At 38.8% G+C, this 22,544-nt stretch overlaps 2 protein-coding genes across 3 annotated transcripts in view; one reads left to right on the top strand and one right to left on the bottom strand.

Moving 5' to 3' along the window:
• The window catches only part of LOC136884481 (uncharacterized), a 116,781-nt gene extending 103,007 nt beyond the window's left edge, over positions 1-13,774 (bottom strand). The window contains exon 1 of one of the 2 annotated variants that reach the window (XM_067156680.2): positions 13,696-13,774. Coding sequence is in view for 1 of the 2 variants with exons in the window: in XM_067156679.2 (XP_067012780.2) it covers positions 13,658-13,723 (66 nt within the window). In the remaining variant the exon portion in view is untranslated. Of the gene's footprint in view, positions 1-13,657 lie in introns of both variants that reach the window. The other variant, XM_067156679.2, reaches the window with a different exon arrangement.
• The window catches only part of Rheb (Ras homolog enriched in brain), a 328,978-nt gene that overhangs the window by 209,324 nt on the left and 97,110 nt on the right, over positions 1-22,544 (top strand). The gene's annotated exons all lie outside the window — the stretch shown is intronic.

Raw genomic sequence — 22,544 nt, 5'->3', positions numbered from 1 at the left:
AGTGTGCAAGGATGACAAGATTGGAGTAAGGATGTCATTATAACCCTGTTTTAAAGAGGAAATCACTAAAAATGCTCCTACAAACAGGCAATAACCCCCCCCCCCCCCCCCTTCTCATCTGCTTAAGATTCTTAAGAATATCTTAGAGAGCAGACTGCAAGTCATCTTAGGCCCGTTAGAACAAGAACAGTATGGTTCCCGGCCTAATAGGTCCACAACAGACCTAATCTGCAGTGTCCATATGTTAACGGAGAAATATTGGAAGAAAGGCAAAAGATAATAGTAATATTTGTGTTTTATGTCCCATCAACTACTTTTATGGTTTTTGGAGACTCCAACGTGCCAGAATTTTGTCCTACAGGAGTTCTCTTACATGCTGGTAAATCTACTGACACAGGGCTAAACCAGGATCGATCCTGCCAACATGGCCTCAGAAAGGCAGCACCTTTACTCTCTGAGCCACTCAGCCCTGCAAAAGACAAAGGTCTGTTCATAGTTTTCCTGGATAGTGACAAGGCATATGGCAGCACTGCAAAAGAGAAGATATGAGAATGCCTGAGAAAGAGGAATGTGCCAGAGGGACTGGTGAGGCAAGTTCAGATGCTGTATGAGCTCTGTACCAGCAGTGTGCGATTTGGTTACGGACATTTATCCTGGTTCCAGACCAAAAGTGGAGTCCAACAAGGCAGTGCACTATCCCCATTACTGTATCACCATCATAGATGGCTTAATGAAGAACATCAGGAAAACCTCTAGTGAACTAAATGCAATGGCTTTCGCTGATGTCATGATCTGGGGAGAAACTGAGGAACAAGTACAGTTGAGACTCAATGAATGGAAGGTTAAGTTCCAGGAATTCAATCTCAAGATGAGTAAACCCAAAACATTAGTGATCACAATAAATAGGGATGGACAACCAGTTATCATCATGCTAGGAAACCATCCACTGGAGAATGTGGAAAACTTTACATACCTCGGCAGTGATTTCTTGGGAAACACTAGCCACAAAGGAGATAGCGAAGGGAGTGCAGAAGAGCTCTAACTTTTACCAGCAAGTAAGAACACTCCTCTAGGATCCCAAAATACCAACAAAAATCCAAGTTGGTGATTTTTAATCAGTACTTCATACCACTCTTAACCTATGGCATTAAAACTTGCACCCTCACAAAGGACTCATCACAGTTACAGGCATCTGAGATGAAGTTACTGAGGTCCACAATTCAAAAAACAAAACTGGACAAATTTAGGAATGACGTGGTAAGAACGAAAGCTGGGACAGACATCACTGATAAGATTGGGTCAGTATATCCAGAGTGATGTCGTTCAGGCATGTAATGAGAATGGAGCCAACAAAAACAGCTGGAGAGATATGTAGTAGGAAAACCTGTGGGAAGACAAACAACAGATGGACCTTGCAGATCGGGGAAGGACACTGGAGAACGTCATTAACAGAATGCATCTCAATAAGACAGAGCGAGTCTTGCCAAGAGCACTGGGAAACTGTAAAAATGATTATGTCTGGCTCCTTGGCTGGATAGTCAGCATACTGTTGTCCTTATGACATCCAAAGAGTGGATGTTCTTGCGCATATAAAACAACTTTGCTGCAAAACCATCAGGGAGGCGGTTGAAATACATAAACATCCATATAATTTCAACCGTGATACATGCTACAACCTCAGTGAATCATGACTACCTACTATCAGAACCATCAGAAAGTGATGCTTTACTGCTGCCATTCGTTTTTCCTAACATGGGGCTAAAATAGCATCCCTACATCCCCATTACATCTTAGGGCACCATTTTAAGTTCTTTGTTGCTTTCTCTTAGGAACCACTGATGCATTGCATTACCGTTTTGTTTTCTCCTGCTGAAGAAAGGCAAACTACCTTTTGAAACACACGTTGAATGAGTTTGTATCATTTAATTACATGGCATGATCCCAATTTTTTTTATTTTTTTTTATTTTGCTAGTTGCTTTACGTCACACCGACACAGATAGGTCTTACGGCGACATTAGGATAGGAAAGGGCTAGGAGTGGGAAGGAAGTGGCCACGGGCTTAAGGTACAACCCAAGTATTTGCCTGGTGTGAAAATGTATAAATTATGCACAGGAGAGTTTTCCACCTATTCAATACTAAGTTGAATTTACAATGTTATTTACATTACATGGGACTAGTTTCAACCCTCCTCGGGGTCATCATCAGCCATATTAAACATGCACAATATTTGACGAAATCCTAAAACATGTTTCTAAGCAGTAAATTATATATTTATAAGATTCTTACTGCTTAGAAACATGTTTTAGGATTTCGCCAAATGTTGTGTATGTTTAATATGGCTGATGATGACCCCAAGTAGGGTTGAACTAGTCCCATGTAATGTAAATAACACTGTAAATACAACTTAGTACTGAATAGGTGGAAAACTCTCCTGTGCATAATTTATATGTTATCTCAGTTCAATACGGACCAACAACATGAAGTTCATAACCCTTGATGGTGTGATAATGGGAAACTGCGGAAAACCATCTTCAGGGCTGCCGACGGTGGGGTTCGAACCCACTATCTCCCGGATGCAAACTCACAGCTGCACGCTCCTAACCGCACGGCCAACTTGCCCGGTCCCAAAAATATTTATTACAACATGAATGATTATAAAATGTTTGCAATTGGGAGATATGGAGGGTATGATTAGCTCTGTGGCTTAACTGCCGAATTCCCACCTGGAAGGCTGAGGTTTGAATGCTAGTCTATCCTGGATTGAGATTTTCATCAGGAATGGCATCCGGCCTTAATTCTTTGCGCTCCTGTGCCAGGAGCAGGCCGACAAATATTTCTGTTGCATTCCTGCGTCAGGTATCATCCACCCAAGGAATGTATTAATTTTAGGTCCTTATTACATCAATTTGGTTATTTCTTATGCTGCAGTCTTGTGGAGGAAAACTTGAGCTACATCCATTCGCAGTATAAATCACTTTATTTTAGTCGCTATTCGTTATTGGTGTTTTGTCACAAGCAATCTGTTGAAATGTCGGGCCGAGGTAGCAAGCGAATGTGTACAGATGAGATTAGCGATTTACTGCACGAAATGAGTGATAGCGAGGAGTCTCATGTTAGTGCCTTTAGTGAGATTGAAAGTTGACCCGTTAAAATTCAAGTGACTCGACCAGTAAAAGTGACAATGATTGTGATCGTAGCTCTGATAGCGGAAAAGCTGATGCGGGTCCCGGGCAACAGGTAGCCAACTTGAACATGTATGAAATTCACAATGCTTATTCATCACGGTTCGTTTTTGCAGCACAAAACTTTGACAAGCCTCTTGAATTCTTTGAATTTTTTTCTGATGCAATACTTAGGGAAATAGTGTCAGACTAATAGATGCGCATGTGAGAAGATTTCTAGCAATGTACTGTTTCAGTACATATGCTTTCCTACATTACATAGCTATTTAATCTACTAAGATGTTTATTTTACTGCCTCTAGTGGAATATCCTTGAGCATTGGGGGTTGGTTTATTGATGTGCAACATCCCGAAGATATGCAGGAAACACTTTAACAAAAATGCGTTGCTGAAAATGGCATATTTCTCATCCATTCTAGGGACCCAGGACTTCACCCAGGGGACTGTTTTGAAAAATATCACACCCTGAAGTTATTTAAATAGGTAAGTGTATGCTAACTACACCTCACAAATGAGAATTTATAATTTTATTAATTATTGTGTATGCATAACCACAAGGTACTATTCTGTCAAAATACACTTGGATCTGACGTAAAACAAGGTGTGTTATTGCTTGGAGCCCAAATAGTTAAACCCCTGGCCAAAACAAAAAATGAGCCAGTGTGGCACCAGCAACCCCAAAAATTACCGGTGATAAGCTGAAGGAATAGAAAACTTGCAACTGGGAGATATTCCAGTGGCAATGCTTGCTTACAGTAGTATACCAATGAAATTACAACAAAAATGACAAAAATAACAAACAATTCCATTACAATAAATTATATCAAATGAAGAAATTTCATTATAACAGAAGTAGACTACATTAAAACGTCAAACAATAATTAAAAATGACATGTATAATAATTAATGCAATAAAATAAAAATGAATACAAATTTTGTGTAAAATTTCTTAAAATAACCTCTAATTTTTAAAAGCATTAATGAACAAAGTCCACAACGCAGATCTAGAAATGGCTGGATGAAACAGATTTAAAAAAAAAAAAAAACCCCTGTTACAGCATACATTAGTGTTGGTGAAATTTCACACCAATTTCTGTTTTAAATACAAGATGATAACAGTTTTATGGTAATTCAAGAGTAAAATTTGGTGACCCTTAGTAAATAATAATATGAACATATCAATACATCAATTACACTCATGAACACCGCACGACTGTCACTGCGCTTTATGAAATTTTTTGTTTTGTAAAATGTACAATCTCTTGTAAAAGTGTAAAATGGGACCCCTACCTAGATGCTCAAATAAGTGGAATGTTTAAAGCTGCCAGTGGAGAGATGGTATGCAACGAACATGAACAGAAGAATAACCTTAGCAGAGCTTTCATAAGTATGAAGATAAAGTTGGAATTCAAGAAGACAAATTGAAGAAAATATTAATTTATAGGACTAGGAGTGAGGGACTGGAATAATGTATAAAGTGAATTTCCAATTTCTTTGAAAACGTTTAAGAAAATCCTAGGTAAACAATTCATAAGGAATCTGCCACCTGATCTGATGATCATTGATGACTGATTGAATCTAAATGCTAATTTACACAAAGACACTGCATTTCATAACTACCTTTTATTTGAATGCGCATGCGTGAATTGCAGTTGTGACACTAACTTACCACACTAGCAACTTTCGACCACTTCAAACTTTTCGTGAAACTAAATTGGTAATTTTGAGATCATAAATATTTTGATCCTTTGCTTGGTTTGCAAAATGAAGTGGGGATGTGAAAAAACAGTGAAATGTCTCGACTTGTATGCCATCCAGATGTTATTTTTTAAATGAAGTCAAATGCACTACTGGTATCGAGTCTATTCTGGAAGGCAGTAATATGGATAGACTGGCAGCCGATGAACTTAAAACAAAATCCATTCTATAAGGAATACCAACACAAATCAACACAAAGTACGGAAGGTAGAGAATAGAAGTCCAGCAGTGATATGGAATAAATTTATAATCCTACAATTCCCTAGTTCAACAATGCTCTCCAGAAAAAAACAGTTTCCAAAAGAAGTTATTTAAATTTCTTACGTTTATTTTTTGTGTTTATTCGTTTATTAATGTTTACAAAAATATCACGTTAAGTTATTAGGCCTAGAGTTAGATATTTACTTTTAGATTCAATCTTCTACAATTATCATTTTCAGTAAGGTTGCAGGACTCCTAAATGTGATCTACTTAACCATTCCCTATTCCATACTCATGTTTATTTTCTCAGCCTTTAGAGTCACTAACAACATTTCTGACACGACTTGTTACTGCAAGATTTGAGCATCTATAATCTATGTATATAAAGTCCCTACTCTGTCTTGTCACCACAGCAATTCTGAGAAAACGAGAATATTTGAACAGCTAAACATAGCACCAGTTATAGGCCGTTATCAATCAATCAATCAATACTGATCTGCAGTTAGGGCAGTCGCCCAAGTGGCAGATTCCCTATCTGTTGTTTTCATAGCCTTTTCTGAAATCTCTTCCCTACAAGAAGGATACAACGGACCTTTCACAACCATAAATTTTGTACTTTTTGAAGAAAATTACTTGCCTGAAGCGTTGTCGTAGGTGGTTGCCAATAAGCACAGAATAACACATAGATGGCGACATGTATTGCAATGCATTCACACGCCAAGCTTTGTGCCCGTTGCCTTACCAGCAGCCAACGAGCATGGAATAACGGTCGATTCACACATCTCCGGGATGTGACGGCGCGTTCCGTGACGGAACTGCATCTTCTGTGAAAATAAAATATCGTCGCCATGTAAACGAAGGGATGAGTTCCAACACTTCCGTTGACGTCATTCGCCGTGACCTTCAGTGCTTCTCCGTGATCCGTGCCGGCAATACGTATTCGCTCGCCAACGATATTTTCTTGTTTTCATGGACGTGATTTCTCTCTTCCCGCCTTCCTGCTTTCTTGAAGTACTGAGGTTATCTGTGTACGTTTGAACTGTTCTTTACCTCCCAAAATGAAGGACGAACTGCTGATTGAATTAGTCAAGGCATACTCTTTTCTATATAACTTAGGTGATTCGAAATATATGGATAGTGGTTTCAAGAAGCGTGTATGGGACGAAATTGGCGAGAAAATGGAAGCTGAAGGTAGGTAACTAACATTTTTTGCTTTTAAGATTAAGAACATCAGTTAAGATTAAGAAAATCAGTCTGTCTGTACATAGGCACCGACTTTGGCGCAGCAAGGCAATTTCATTTATTTAATTTTTCAAGTAATTGAAAGCAAATGTAGTGTATCCGTGAAATTTTACTTCGTCGTCCTTCAAGCACTTATATAGAGTAGAAAACTCTCCTTCCTTACCCCTGCGTTTCCATATAGGATGAACCCAGTGTTTCTTCCTCTCTTTCTCCTCTCCATCCAAGATTATAGTTTTCATTAACAATTCATCATCACTAAAAAACTCATCACGGAACACTTGATTGCCGACTTATAAGTGCACGGAACTGAAGTGTGTGAACAGACATGAAATATCCATGTCGGAAAGGACGGATACGGACATGGAGAGCGCCGTCACGTGCCGGAGATGTGTGATTCGACCTTAATAGAGCACCTAACCAGCGTACTGCCAGAAATGAAGCAAATGGGCACGCATGGATGCAAAATTGTTTGGGCCACAATAATACAGACCTGTTGCTGTCTATTATTGATCAAGTTATGTCATTTAAAGTAAATACAACAATTCTGCATTATTATTATTATTATTTCATGTCAGAGCACTGATACAAATATACATAAGCATATATGTTACAATTATACAAAATACATGGCACTTCACAAATATGTATTTTGTGCAGTCACGCCGAGTCCAACCAATAATCAGAGACAGCAATTTCCTCTTTAGTCACTTCAATGAGGTCTTGAAGTGTACACTGGACAGGGCATATTTGACGGTTATACATGTGGGGTAGTTTGTATTTCTTCTGAATCACAAAGTTGTCTGTTTTTCTCTTGATGTTGTCCCTAGATCTTCCAACACCAATCCTTAAACAATTAAGCGATCTCCAAGTAGCCCAGCTGAGTTGATGTCCAGGAGGTGAAGATTCATGAGGTACCATAAACTCCGAAAGGTGCTGTGCCCTAATTGGCCATGCCTCGGCGCCCTGTTGCTGGTGATTTGTTTAAAGTGGTGGAGACACTGAGGAAGATCTTTCTTGATTTTAATTGTGTAGGAGGCGGTCAAAGACCAAATAGTGGGTGACTGCTGCTGTTCTCCACCTTTCTCCTTTCACATCTTCCTGCCACTTCCCTCTGAATTATCAGGGGAAGCAATCCCAGCCAGGCAGTAAAGTTTCTCAGTAGGGGGTTGCTTTCGGACATCCTCCTACTACTCTGCAGGTTTCATTCAAAGCTGCATCCACCCGCTTTGTATGAGCCGAATTGAACCAAACAGGGCTTCGTATTCTGCCGCAGAGATGCTGAAAGGAGTTGCAACAAAAAGGAAGATATGGATTTAGGAAAGAAATCAAGAATCTTCATATAAATGACAGGAAATATAAATTGATAGATTAGCTGCAGAAGTATCAAACTACTTAAAATGACTTCAAATGTCAGTGCCAGTCAATATTTGTTTTTTTCTGTGCAGCCAAATGGGAATTCAGTTTCTTCAGAGCAAAGTTCTCTGTGAAACGTAAAGAATTTCGTCATATTTTCTTGACACGGCATAAGCCCAAAAACCTATCTCATGCCTGTATTAACATGGTCACGTCAAATTTCTAATTGCATTTCACATACTGATCTGACTGTCCAAGACAGGCTTACATACTAGTAATTAGATAATACTGTAGTAAAATGCTGAAGATTTTATGGAACTACAGTATGCACTAGTGTCTCCATGTAAACAACCCATCCATGCAATTATTGTCATGCAATCTTTCATAAAATTAGTTGTAAAACCTAATGTCTTTGTGTAAACTAGCCTTACCTCTTGTGAAGTTCTTTCCTTTCATTCAATACAGATACTTTTACTACTAAGAACATATTACGATGCTGCATTAGTAGTCTTGTAGATTTGTTCCTATAATTAGTTAATATTATTGGTCCAGGAATAATACTATTTATTTGTGAAATATAATAATGTTACCGGTATTGGCTTTACGACCCACGAACTACTCTTTTACAATTTTCGGAGACATTGATATGCCAGAATTTAGTCCCGTAGGAGTTATTTTACGTGCCTATAAATCTACCAACATGAGGCTGATGTATATGAGCACCTTCAAATACCTCAGCCCAGCGTTTTGTGAAATAAAGTTAATTTATACTTTTCACCTCCGTTTTTGGCTTTGAACAACCGCGTCAGTCATGGACGAAGATATTCAGATTTCAGACATAGTACTCTATATTCTTTGGTTTCAGCCCTGGACCTCAGCAGATAACAAAAGACACATTCAAGCGCAATGCCACCGAAGAAAGCCATGTCTACCACAATACAGTCGTGGATATGTACATACATATTTTGATGTTTTAATAATATTTACTAATGGTCATTGAATTTTACTCTTCATTTACCTTAAAACCATTATGATATTGTTTAAAACAGAAATTAGCATAAAATTTCACTAACCCTAATATGGATCATAACCAAGAAAAAAAAAAAAAAAGCTGGCAAGGAGCAGTCCAAGGGGAGAAAAAACTGGAAGTGAAGTGGTGAAAAGATAGATAGGATTGTTCTTACCCACACATGGCCTGCTGGAGTGGAGAATCGATGATGATGATTCATAAATGGACTATTACTCAACATCATCTAGTTCACGTAGGCCCCTGGATAACCTATATGAAATGTATGGCTGAATTTATAATAAATTCACACTTGCTTGATTCTAAAAAGGCTATAGCAATGAGACATCTGTTATCTACACTGGTGACCATGCCAGACACTTCCTTATTCACTGTGTTATCTTGAATTGGTTATCAAGTTATGTACAATATGGAATGATGATAGCTCCACAATATCTCCCCTTACAAACAGGCAACCTGAATTTATGCTGATTTCTATAAAAGTTTAAATGAGGTTACTAAATATTAAATTTTTGTCTCTTCAGATTACACAAGAGAGAAATTCAAATCTATACCACGAGAAGGAAAAATACTCATCAGTCATAAAAAGCATTCAGGAATGACACAGTGTACAATAATAGGTTGTCAGGGAAAATTAAGTAAATTTCAATCTCCTAATCCTGCCACTGGTACATGACGCAAAAGTTAAATTTATACAGAATAGATCAGATCCAAACACCTCATCCCTTATAACTTAAAAAATTATTTTGCAAGCCTTGTAACGGAAAGTGGATATAACCTTTCCAAAACTCGACAACAGTATAAAGGATGATTTAATATGAGATTATGCTATATCTATAGTTCCGTTTCTATGAGTTTCGACTTGACAGTTAACTGGAAGTCAGACATTGGTGCCAAATTGTCACGTGTACAACAGCTGATACACGACACACGACATGAAAGAAAAACCCCATATATACTCGAATATAAGCCCAGAAAAAATTATTCTTTGTAGCTATGTGCATAACTCACGTGTCGGCCTCCGGATCCCAAGATAGCGGGTTCAAACCTGGCAGAGGTAGTCGGATTTTTTAAGGGCGGAAAAAAGTCCATTCGACACTCCATGTCGTACGATGTCGGCATGTAAAAGATCTCTGGTGACATATTTGGTGTTCACCCGACAAAATTCATTGAATCTCAGCCACAGACGCCCAAGAGAGTTTCGGTTTACTCGGTCTGCCATCTAGTGGGCCTAGAGTAAAACGGAACGTCGAAATTGACGAGCAGACAGCCAGATGGCATCAACTTGAAATGTCTGCACATGGTAGCTGAGGCCATATGATTATTATTACGTAAGATGAACAATAACACACAACATTAATTAGGATAAGGTTATAAGATAAAAATCAATGCTCGAACAGATAAAACGCGAGAAAATTACATGAAATTTCACTCACCATCTAGAAGAGCTAATGTTGCTCATAGATTATATTTCTCCTAAGGAAGAAAAAATTCCTATAAAGGAAATACACTACTCATTTGAGTCACTACCGACACTGTCATAATCTGTCGAGGTTTCACTCTCCTGACTATTTCATCCACCTCGTAAACTGGGTGCTAGGGCTCTCTGTTTCACAAGATCCCCCCTTCCCTATGTTATCGCAAACTGAACTATTGTGCTCCTTCAATTGCTCAAGCAACTCATTATTTCTAGCCGCCAGTGTTAGTGCTTTGTCAAGAAGGACCAAGTGAACTGACAAAGACTGCATAAAGAACCGAGCACAATACAATACACAGCTGATAGCACGTGTTACAGAAAACAACATATCGGCAACGCTGGTAACCCGAACTAGAGTCTGACATGCTCTATCAGAGCGATCGGCAGCCTATGATTGGCTGTTTATTCATTCACTTAGGCTCCGCTAAAAGCAGCGCTCAAAGTCGAAACTCGTAAGAGCTGCACTATAAGGGCCAATATGAGCCAATGGGTATGATGCGCAAAGGTATCACCCAAATATCACTATAAAATTTGTCACAAATGGAACATAATAATTGCTTTTACACATATCAAGTGAAAAATCCCTGGCAAATTAAGAAATACCGTCGTTATTTGGGAAATATGAAAACATATTTAAGGCTTGTAGACAGGACTGGTTTATATTGTACTACGCCGCTAGTGCCGTCTTTTGTTACTTTCTTCAGGTCCAGGGCTAGCACCGTGGAATGGGAGTGCTATGTCTGTAGATTCTCATTATCTTTGGCCAGTACAAACAGCAAAATAGAGGTCAAAAGAAAAATAGCATGATCCCTGGACCAATAAATATTTTTATTTCTGTTCGAACGAAATCACTAGTCCACTGAATTTTTCTTATGTACATTGGCCATATCATTTTGTCGCCTATTAAATATTGCATATCGCGATACAATTCATGAAATGATGTCATTGACAAGTGAAGAATGAAACGAAAGCAAAGAACTTCAGTGAACACAGATATCACACACGAAATTGTTCAAAGTGTAAGACAAAAGACATACGTGTGTCACTGTGAGCGCAACACCAAATATACTTGTAAAGTAGTAAAGTACGTATTAATATTCTCCAAAAAAACATATTTCTTAATTTGCCAGGGATTTTTCACTTGATACATGTAAAAGTAATTATTATGTTCCATTTGTGACAAATTTTATAGTGATATTTAGGTGATACCAATGCGCACTATACCCTGAGCCAATAACCCTCTCTTAATATTAAATGTAGAACAAGGAAGAGGTCAAACCCTCTGAAGAATGAAGGTATTAAGGAAAGAAGGAAGGACCTTGAAAGTCATATGAAAGACTCCCCAGGCTGTGAAGAAACCTAATACCGGTGAATTGAAAGAGAACAAGAGTTGACTAATATTGATCAGATAGGAAAATTTGTAGAGAGGAGACTAGTACAATAGTAGCAATGCCAGACTGAGCAAGAGGCCCCATGGTCACACCACTCCACCCTCCCTGATTGAGAGTAAACTGGGGGGTTCAGAGTCTCTCTTATAAACCTAGACCGTCCAGTGGTGTTTCTACTCTCTGAGACCTAAGCAGCTGTACAGCATCCACGCACATACTTCTTGACCTTGTAAAGAACCTGCACATGTTCAACCCAGCATCAATAACCAGTCTGAATCTCAGCTGTTAACATGGTGAGGCAGTTATCATTGCAACACCGTATTTTCGTACGTAAACTTTATTTTAAGTACGAGTCTGCTCGATGGGTACGCAATGCATTTGTTCAGCGATTTTCTGGTGAAGTGCCACCTTCACGAGCATAGATTCAAGTAAATGTAAATAAATTTGTAACTACGGCTCAGTGCTCAATAAAAAACATGCGTGCACACGAACAGTTTTAACAAAGCAAAAGCTAGATGGCATTTGTGCGAATCTTGAATGGTCACCGAATAAATCACTCACAAAATTAGCACAACAAGTAGGGGGTTTCGATTTCATCTGCAAACAGAGCTACAAAGCTGTTACACATCAAACCATACAGGTTTACTCGGACCCAATGTTTAAAACCTGCTGATCCAGCACACAAGAGTGAGATATAGTGAGTGATATCCTGCATCAATGAATGATCGTTTATTCGACCCACAGTTTGTGCTCTTTTTGGATGAGGCCTGGTTTCATCTTAATGATCGTGTCAACAGTCGTAACACTCACTATTGGTGTGCAGAAAATCTTAATGGTGTTTATGAAGTCCCTCATTATGAAGGATGACACTTCCACCATCTTTTATAAGGTAAGATTTCACATAAGATTGACACGATTAAAGCAGGACGGCTGCGTGCGATGTCGGTTGGGCTGAGGCAGATGTTGTAGCGCAGAGTACAAACACTGTGTGGTCGGTCTGGGTTTATAAGAGAGACCCTGTAGATAATAAGTAATGTTCACCTCAACTGAGTGATACAGCATGTCATTTGCATTATGGTAACAGCAAACAGAGGTGCTACCATTATAACCCAGAAACCACGGTACTAATACATAGAGATTCCACTTTTTAAAAACATTTTGTGTTTTCATATGATCTTCAAATTCAACATTACTAGCGACATTAGCATCGAAGTGGGATCAAAGAATCAAGTTTTCTCATGCCATTAACATACAACATATTTTTGTACAGAACATAAAATTACAATACAATCTTGGTGCAAAATATTCAATCTTGATAATGGGTTTTCCTTTTAAAGGAAAACAGAAACAACAGAATTTTATCTGTACGTCTGAAATTACGAGATCAAAATGAATACAAAGAGATGAAAAACATCTAGCTTAGAATAAGCAACCAACTGTATATTTTCATGCTATATCGAAATTCAATCACATCAATTCATTTAAATATACTAATATAACGCTGGTATAGCTAATTCGTATTACGAAGGCAGAAGAGCTAAAAAGGTATTTAGACCTACAGCTGTTAACTTGTAACTAGTAAATTGAGGTTAATGACAAGTAAAGAATGCATCTAAAAATACGATTTCTCCATAGCAATCCCCAACTTAGGATGAAAAATATACTACGTGGCAAACGATTTATAAAATTACATTTACAAAACCCGTAAACTCCATCCGAATGACAGCTATGCTGTAAGCACCAAATATGTAAACCGCCCACGTCACTTCTCACTTTTCAGAGCATCGGATAATTTACAACACACATTACCTGGCATGAAACATACGCCAGACGAATGTCGGAATTTATGCCATCACTACCCGAAATTACACCACAAGTCATCATTTTCCACAAATAATTTGAAAAACAGATCCAATACGCTACAAATACTTCTAGTCAGACAGTTAAATGACACATCAAAAAAATGGTTCCATACTATCACACACAATATAAACTAGGAACAAAAAATACTTTAATTCATTAGTATACCTTTCTTAGAGATATTTTGTTTGTTTCCAGTATATTACCTAGGCCGCGAATCTCGGACAGAGCCATTTAGAATTCACCTGCATACTTCATGTTATAACTCTCCTTTAAGGATCTCAGGTGCAGAATGAATGGGCAGTTTACAGTACTTTACATACCCCCTCTGGCTTAGAAGGAAAATGTAAAAATAAAAAAATGGTAGATATGAAAATATAAACGACGAAGGACATATTACGAGAAAAAACTGTATTTAATTGTTATAAAAACATTGTAGTCACCACTGATTGCTTAATTACACTACTTAATATTAAGAGCCGTAAGTACCACAGGTTATGGAAGAGCCATTAGGGATTGGTCGCAAGCCGCAAACAGGCTTCCAGCTACCATTTGGCAAGGATCGGCGGGCCATGCAAAATTTTATTTCCCCACCAAAATATTATGAGACTATACCGTATTGCAATACAGTAATTTGGAAAGTTTAAAAACGTTAGTAGATTATAATTAATAATGGTGGCTAATAAATATTACAAGGGGGGAAATCGATGTACCCGTATCATTAAAGAAAAATGTCGGAGTTATTCTCGTCATTTGTACATAAAAAAAGTACGGTATGGTTAAAAAAATAAGCCATATGGAAAATAAAAGTTCCGAATTTGAATGTAGTAACAATTATATATATTGTGCATTAATACTAACCATTTGCATCCTGAAAAACATACAATAATGCGCTAGTTGTTAGCTGCTTCTGCTTCCACTTCGGCGTTACAATGCGTCTTTATTAACAAAATATGACTAGTTCGGTTCAAATGGTAATATTACAAAAGAACCAATAAAATTATGGAGATCATAATAAGCCAATCCCACAAAATTGCATCATGATTACATCATCATCAAAAGCCAATCAAATATTGTCATCCTAAGCGGGTTACAACAATGGAGGCGCTAGTACTAGCAAATCTGCAATCTGTAGACCGTGACGTAGTTAGCGTCGGCGGTATAGGCCACCGGAGCCCTCCAGAAGAAAACAATCTAGGCCTAGTTTGGAACAGTCAATGTTCAATTAAAAACTATTTACCGAATTCGGTAGAGTTTGTGAATTACCGTACCGTGCTATATTTTGTTAAAGCCGTACCACGTACGCGACGCGATTTTAAAGGCTAGGGCTAATTCAATTCTAACCTCTGCCATATGAAACCTTAGTGAAATAAACTGAGCCCCATTATTTTTATTAGCGAAGTTGGGCCTTCAATGGTATGACTGTTCAATCCTTGAGCTTACTTGGATCACAGCATGAATGAGGTTTGCAGATAGATCTTCGTTGAGTTTTGTCAGTTCACAGAATAATAAGGGTGAACATCCCCCCTCCCTCATTCTATGATGCAACAGCTCTGTAGAGCCTTGACTTCCCAAGTGACCACTGCTCACCCCAAAAGCCTGTGGATTATGTGGTTATTCATGGTCAGTGCTACAAATCATCTCAGCCATTATTCTTCGCTTTCAAGACCAGGGTCCCCCCCCCCCCCCCCAGTTGTTCTCATGTAGGCTGAGTAGGCTTGAACACGGTAAAAGTACTTGACCTAACAGGAAATCTAACTCAGAGCCTCCAGATAAAAGGCATGCATTCTACCTCTATCAGTCACTACTGATCTGCATTTAAGGCTGTCACCCATTTGGCAGCTCCCCCTGTGGGTGGGGGCAGTAGAATAACACCCACCATTTCCCCTGCCTGTCGTAAGAGGCAACTAAAAGGGGCCTCAGAAGCTCCGAACTTTGGAGCGTGGGTTGGCGACCACGGGGCCCTCAGCTGAGTCCTAGCATTACTTCCACTTACTTGTGTCAGTCTCCTCACTTTCATCAATCCTATCCGACCTACCTTGGTCAACTCTTGTTCTTTTCAGACCCCGACAATATTATGTATGGAGGCCTAGGGAGTCTTTCATTTTCATGGCCCTTGTCTTCCTTTAGCCGATTCCTTCATTTTTCGAAGTGTCGGACACCTTCCATTTTTTCTCTCTGATTAATGTTATATAGAGGATGGTTGCTTGGTTGTACTTCCTCTTAAAACAATAATCACCACCACCACCAGGTGGCAGATTCCTTATCTGTTGTTTTCCTAGCTTTTTCTTAAATGATTGCAAAGAAATTCGAAATTTATTGAATATCTCCCTTGGTGAGTTCTAGACCACAGGGCCAGCAAAGGTGAATATATTAAGATCCTATAGGAATACAAGTTCACAAACAGAGATTTGACCTCTTGCTCCAGTTCCATGTCCATCAAATAACCTTGTCTGTCGTGGTGTAGTGAAGGGGAATCCAATATAATAATGTATTTAGTGCTTTAAAATCAAAATTCATATCTAACATATTTGTGAACATTTATTATACCGACCTAGGTAACTTATTATAGGAAAAGCCATTTATTTTCAGTTTCAACTTCCCCCTGTGGGTGGGGGCGGTAGAATAACACCCACAGTATTCCCTACCTGTCGTAAGAGGTGACTAAAAGGGGTCCCCCTGTGGGTGGGGGCTGTAGAATAACACCCACGGTATCCCCTGCCTGTCGTACGAGGCGACTAAAAGGGGCCCCAGGGTCTCTGAACTTTGGAGCGTGGGTTGGCGACCACGGGGCCCTCAGCTGAGTCCTGGCATTGCTTCCACTAACTTGTGCCAGGCTCCTCACTTTCATCTCTCCTATCGGACCTCTCTTGGTCAACTCTTGTTCTTTTCCGACCCCGACGCTATTAGGTTTCCGAGGGCTAGGGAGTCTTTCATTTTCATGCCCTTCGCGCCCCTTGTCTTCCTTTGGCCGATACCTTCATTTTTCGAAGTGTCGGACCCCTTCCATTTTTTCCCTCTGATTAGTGTTATATAGAGGATGGTTGCCTAGTTGTACTTCCTCTTAAAACAATAATCACCACCGCCACTTTCCAGCTTCCTGGGTTGGGTTGTGAATCAAGGACCTCCATCACTGCCTGTCTCTCCACCACTCTTCTCTTTTTTAAAGGACATCTTCTGGTTTTCCTCCCCTCTTCTCTATACACTCCCACACTGAATCTGTCCACCTCTTTCAGGGTCTTCCCCGTGGTCTCTTTACTGTTAACTTCTCTGAAAAAGCTTTTTCTTGGGACTCTCTCTTCTCCCATTCTCATCATACGCCCATACCACTTTAGCTTTGTTGTTTCTATCCTATCTTCAAGTTTCAAGATTCCTGTCCTTTTCCTTATCTCTTCATTTCTAAATCTATCCTTTCTGGTCTTGCCCTCGATACCTCTTAGGAATTTCATCTCTGCTGCCTGTATTCTACTCTCCTCTCGTTTTGTTGTAGTCCATGATCCAGATGCAATAGGTTAGTATGGGTTCATACTAGGTTGAATATAATACTTTCTCTCATTTCTTCGGGACATCTTGGTTCCACAAAATACCCCTTACACTCTGGTAGAAGCTGGTTGCTTGTTGTATTCTTTTCCCAATTTCCTTGGTAATCTTTCCATCTTCTGTGATCACACTTCCCAAGTACTTGAAACTTTTAACCACTTCCAGAATTTTACCATTCGGTTTTATCTTTCCTCATCCTTCCTTCCTTCCTTCCTTCCTTCCTTCCTTCCTTCCTTCCCCTTGTCATCACCATTGTTTTAATTTTCTCTGTGCTTACTTTCATCCCAAATTCTTATATCTCTTGATTCCATACATCAACTTGTTTTTGCACTTCTGTTTCATCCTCATCCCATATCACTATATCATCTTCAAACATCATGGCTTTTGTTGCCTGTCTTCTCAATCTCTGTTTAATGTTCTTATGAATTTCATCCATGACTATGGGAATAGTACACTCCCCTATCGGAGACCAGTTTCAACTTTAAACCATTTTGTTTTTCCTATACTAGTCTTCAACCTACTAACACAATTTTTGTACATAGCTTTTATCATTTGCACTTCCACTCAGTTAACTTGTTTTTTCCTTAATGTGTCCCATACCAACTGTCTGGGCACACTGTCATAAGCCTTCTCAATGTCAATAAATGTCATCAATCTGTCTTTTCCAAACTTCCATCTTTTCTCCATCATATGTTTCAATGTAAAGATCAGGTCAAATGTTGATCTGTCTTTCCTAAAACCATACTGTTCTTCTTCCATTTCACCATCTAGCTTCCTCCTCAGTCTTCCTTCCAATACCCTCTCAAATATCTTAGCTACATGGGCAATAAGAATGATCCCTCTGTAGTTACTACATTCCTTTTTATCACCTTTTTCAAAATATCAGGAAAATTAAAACCTATTAAGAGAGCCAGCATAACCCTATTGGTCCTGCTGCTTTTATCATTTCCGTAGTTACCTCATCCACTCCTGCTGCTTTACCGCTCTTCATCTTTTGAATGGCTTCGTCTATTTCTAACATCAATATCTCCTTTTCTTGTTCTTCTTCTTTCCCCATTGTTTCTTCTTCTCCTTCTCATCTACCATTCACTGTATTTAATATTTAGCAATTCTGAGAAGTGGTAATTCTAAATTCCCATAGAGGGAATCAGATATTTTTCCACCAATAGAGCATATAAAAAATCAGATCAAAAATTAGATGTATGGCTTTTCAGGCGTTTGCTCTATTAACCAGCATTTCGTCTTAGGTCTGACACTAGACTCGTCAGAGTGGGATGTGTCAGACCCTACCCACTGATGCTGGGGTGTATGCAGGTGAATTTATCAGAAGCCTCTTATGTGGCACAGTCTGATAACTGCATACGGGAGATAAAACTCCACAATGGAATAAATTCACCTGCATACACCCCAGCATCAGTGGGTAGGGTCTGACACATCCCACTCTGACGAGTCTAGTGTCAGACCTAAGACGAAATGCTGGTTAATAGAGCAAACGCCTGAAAAGCCATACATCTAATTTTTGATCTGATTCTGAGAAGTATCCTTCCCATCTTTTTAGTATGTCATCTCTTTGCATCAATACCTGCCCTGTTTCAGTTTTTACAAATTTTTTATCTTCCCTTTTTTTGTAAACTATTCTTCACCAAACCATACAAAACCTTTTTACTTCCCTTTATATCCTCCTGTAAAGTTTCTGTGAAACTTTCCCAGCTCTTCTGTTTCTCTTCTTGTATTATTTTCTTACATACCTTTTTGGCTTCTTTATATTTATGCCAATTCTCTGTACTATTGCTGCCTATCCACTTCCTCCAAGCCATTTGTTTCTCTTTAACTGCTTCCTTTACTCTGCTGTTCCACCAAGGAGTCTCCTTTTCCTTTTACCTCCCTGATAGTCTTCCACAGGTGTTTACTGCACACTTTACAAATACATTTCTGAAACATGTCCATTCCTCTTCCATGCTGTTCAAGTCATCTTTGGGAATTTCTTTCTTCAGATCATCTTGAAACTTTTCCCTTATTTCTATCTCTTTTAACTTCCATCCCTTTATTTTTCTTTCCCTTTATTTTTCTATTAAGCTCATTATTTTACCAAGTCTTAATCTGGCTTAAATACCAGGTATTCACTGGCATCTTGAAAGGGAGGGTGCGATCAATCGTTGAGAGGAAGTTGGATGAAAACCAGTGTGGTTTCAGACCACAGAGAGGCTGTCAGGATCAGATTTTCAGTATGCGCCAGGTAATTGAAAAATGCTACGAGAGGAATAGGCAGTTGTGTTTATTTTTTCGTAGATCTAGAGAAAGCATACGACAGGGTACCGAGGGAAAAGATGTTCACTATACTGGGGGACTATGGAATTAAAGGTAGATTATTAAAATCAATCAAAGGCATTTATGTTGACAATTGGGCTTCAGTGAGAATTGATGGTAGAATGAGTTCCTGGTTCAGGGTACTTACAGGAGTTAGACTAGGCTGTAATCTTTCACCTTTGCTGTTCGTAGTTTACATGGATCATCTGCTGAAAGGTATAAAATGGCAGGGAGGGATTCAGTTAGGTGGAAATGTAGTAAGTAGTTTGGCCTATGCTGACGACTTGGTCTTAATGGCAGATTGTGCCGAAAGCCTGCAGTCTAATATCTTGGAACTTGAAAATAGGTGCAATGAGTATGGTATGAAAATTAGCCTCTCGAAGACTAAATTGATGTCAGTAGGTAAGAAATTCAACAGAATTGAATGTCAGATTGGTGATACAAAGCAAGAACAGGTCGATAATTTCAAGTATTTAGGTTGTGTGTTCTACCAGGATGGTAATATAGTAAGTGATATTGAATCAAGGTGTAGTAAAGCTAATGCAGTGAGCTTGCAGTTGCGATCAACAGTATTCTGTAAGAAGGAAGTGAGCTCCCAGACAAAACTATCTTTACATCGGTCTGTTTTCAGACCAACTTTGCTTTACGGGAATGAAAGTTGGGTGGACTCAGGATATCTTATTCATAAGTTAGAAGTAACAGACATGAAAGTAGCAAGAATGATTGCTGGTACAAACAGGTGGGAACAATGGCAGGAGGGTACTCGGAATGAGGAGATAAAGGCTAATTTAGGAATGAACTCGATGGATGAAGCTGTACGCATAAACCGGCTTCGGTAATGGGGTCATGTGAGGCGAATGGAAGAGGATAAGTTACCTAGGAGAATAATGGACTCTGCTATGGAGGGTAAGAGAAGTAGAGGTAGACCAAGACGACGATGGTTAGACTCAGTTTCTAGCGATTTAAAGATAAGAGGTATGGAACTAAATGAGGCCACAACACTAGTTGCAAATCAAGGACTGTGGCGACGTTTAGTAAATTCTCAGATGCTTGCAGACTGAACGCTGAAAGGCATAACAGTCTATAATGATAATGTATGTATGTATGTATGTTAATCTGGCTACCACCACTTTATGGTCTGCTTCAAAATCTGCTCTTGGCATTGCTGTCATATCTTCCAGTTGTCTACATTTCTCCTTCTCCACCAGAATAAGATCAATCATTGTCTTTGTCCTTTTATCTCCCCAACCATATCTAGTTCTTTTTTCTAAACCATGTATTGCCAACAATTAATCCATTCTTCCACAACAATCTATTACCAAATCTCCTTCTTCATCTTGGTTTCCATAACTATAGGGGCCAATTATCTCTTCTTTTCCCTGTCTGTCTGTCCCAACATGTGCATTCAGGTCTCCCATCTTAGCTTCAATACAACTTTTCGGTTCTTCTAGAAACTCTTCTAAACATTCATCTGAATTCCCTGACTGGGGTGCATAAACCTGTATAAAATCCTTGATTCCACTCTCAAGTCCAAGTCTAATTATAATTATCCTGTCACTGATCTGGTCAATTTTGTCCACATATTGCACTAGGTCTTCTCTCAATATAACACCAACCCACTGTCGACAGCCCTGAAGATGGTTTTCCGTGGTTTCCCATTTCACACCAGGCAAATGCTGGGGCTGTACCTTAATTAAGGCCACGGCCGCTTCCTCCCACTCCTAGCTCCTTCCTGCCCCATCGTCGCCATAAGACCTATCTGTGTCGGTGTGACGTGAAGCAAATAACAAAAAATAAAAATAATAACACCAACACAATTTGTTGCCATCTTTCCTCCACTCCAATATAATCTATACCCTTTCTTCAATTCTTTTTGACCTTTCCCCTTCCATTTTATCTCACTTATTCCCATCATTGCTATGTCTTTCTTCTCCATATACACTATCAGTTATTCTAGTTTGCCATTCACAGTCATGACATTGATGATACCGATTCTTGTGATGTTTGGTAGCCCACTTCTCACAGTTCCCCCAGAGACCCGGCAAATGTGCGTCACTTCAGAGTGACGTCCTAGCATTTTCCGAGGCCTCAATTCACTTGCACTCATTTTATAGACTGTTTGTACGATGGGTTTGCCACTCTGTACAGAGTAATAAATCGTTACAAGATTGTGAGCAACTGCAAAATGACCTTGATAATGTTGTGAGATAGACAGTACACAATAGTGTGATGTTAAACAGGATTAAAAGTCAGGTTCTGAGTTTCACAAATAAGAAAAGTCCTCTCATTTTGAATTACTGTACTAATAGGGTGAAAGTTCCTTATGTGATCACTGTAAGTACCGTACCAGGTATTAATATAAGAAAAGATCTTCACTGGGGTAATCACATAAATGGGATTGTAAATAAATGATACAGATCTCTGCACATGGTTATGAGGTCGTATAAGTCTCTGGTAAGACTCCAACTAGAGTATGGTTCCAGTGTATGGGGCCCTCGCAAGGATTACTTGATTTGAGAACTGGAAAAAATCCAAAGAAAAGCAGCTCTATTTGTTCTGGGTGATTTCTGACAAAAGAGTAACGTTACAAAAATATTGCAAAGTTTGGGCTAAGAAGAAATGGGTAAAAGGAAACAAGCTGCTCGACTAGTGGTATGTTCCGAGCTGTCAGTGGAGAGATGGAGAGTTTGAGTGGTGTCTTTAAAAGTAGAAAAGATCACAATATGAAGATAAAGTTAGAATGCAAGAAGACAAATTGGGGCAAATATTTGTTTATAGGAAGGGGAGTTAGGGATTGGAATAACTTACCAAGGGAGATGTTCAATAAATTTCCAATTTCATTGAAATAATTTAAGAAAAGGCTAGGAAAACAACAAATAGGGAATCTGCCAGCTGGGTGACTGCCCTTGATGCAGGTTAGGATTGATTGATTGATTGATTGATTGATTGATTGATTGATTGATTGATTTATTTATTTATTTATTTATTTATTTATTTATTTATTTATTTATTTATTTATTTATTTATTTATTTATTTATTTTGGGGAAATGACCCTGACATTGTGTGGTTATAATTTTAATTTCGACATCCTCGCAGCTTTAACTCTATTAAATGCCACATACTGTATAATTAACCATGGCTGAAAACGCACCGCAATAACTAAATACCTATTTTGTCAAAACTTTGATCCTGTGTGTTGTTATTGGT

This window comes from Anabrus simplex, chromosome 12 (genome assembly GCF_040414725.1).
Source record: "Anabrus simplex isolate iqAnaSimp1 chromosome 12, ASM4041472v1, whole genome shotgun sequence".
Lineage (NCBI taxonomy): Eukaryota > Metazoa > Arthropoda > Insecta > Orthoptera > Tettigoniidae > Anabrus > Anabrus simplex.
Note: the sequence above shows the minus strand (reverse complement) of the source record. Positions and strands in the feature narration are given on the sequence as shown.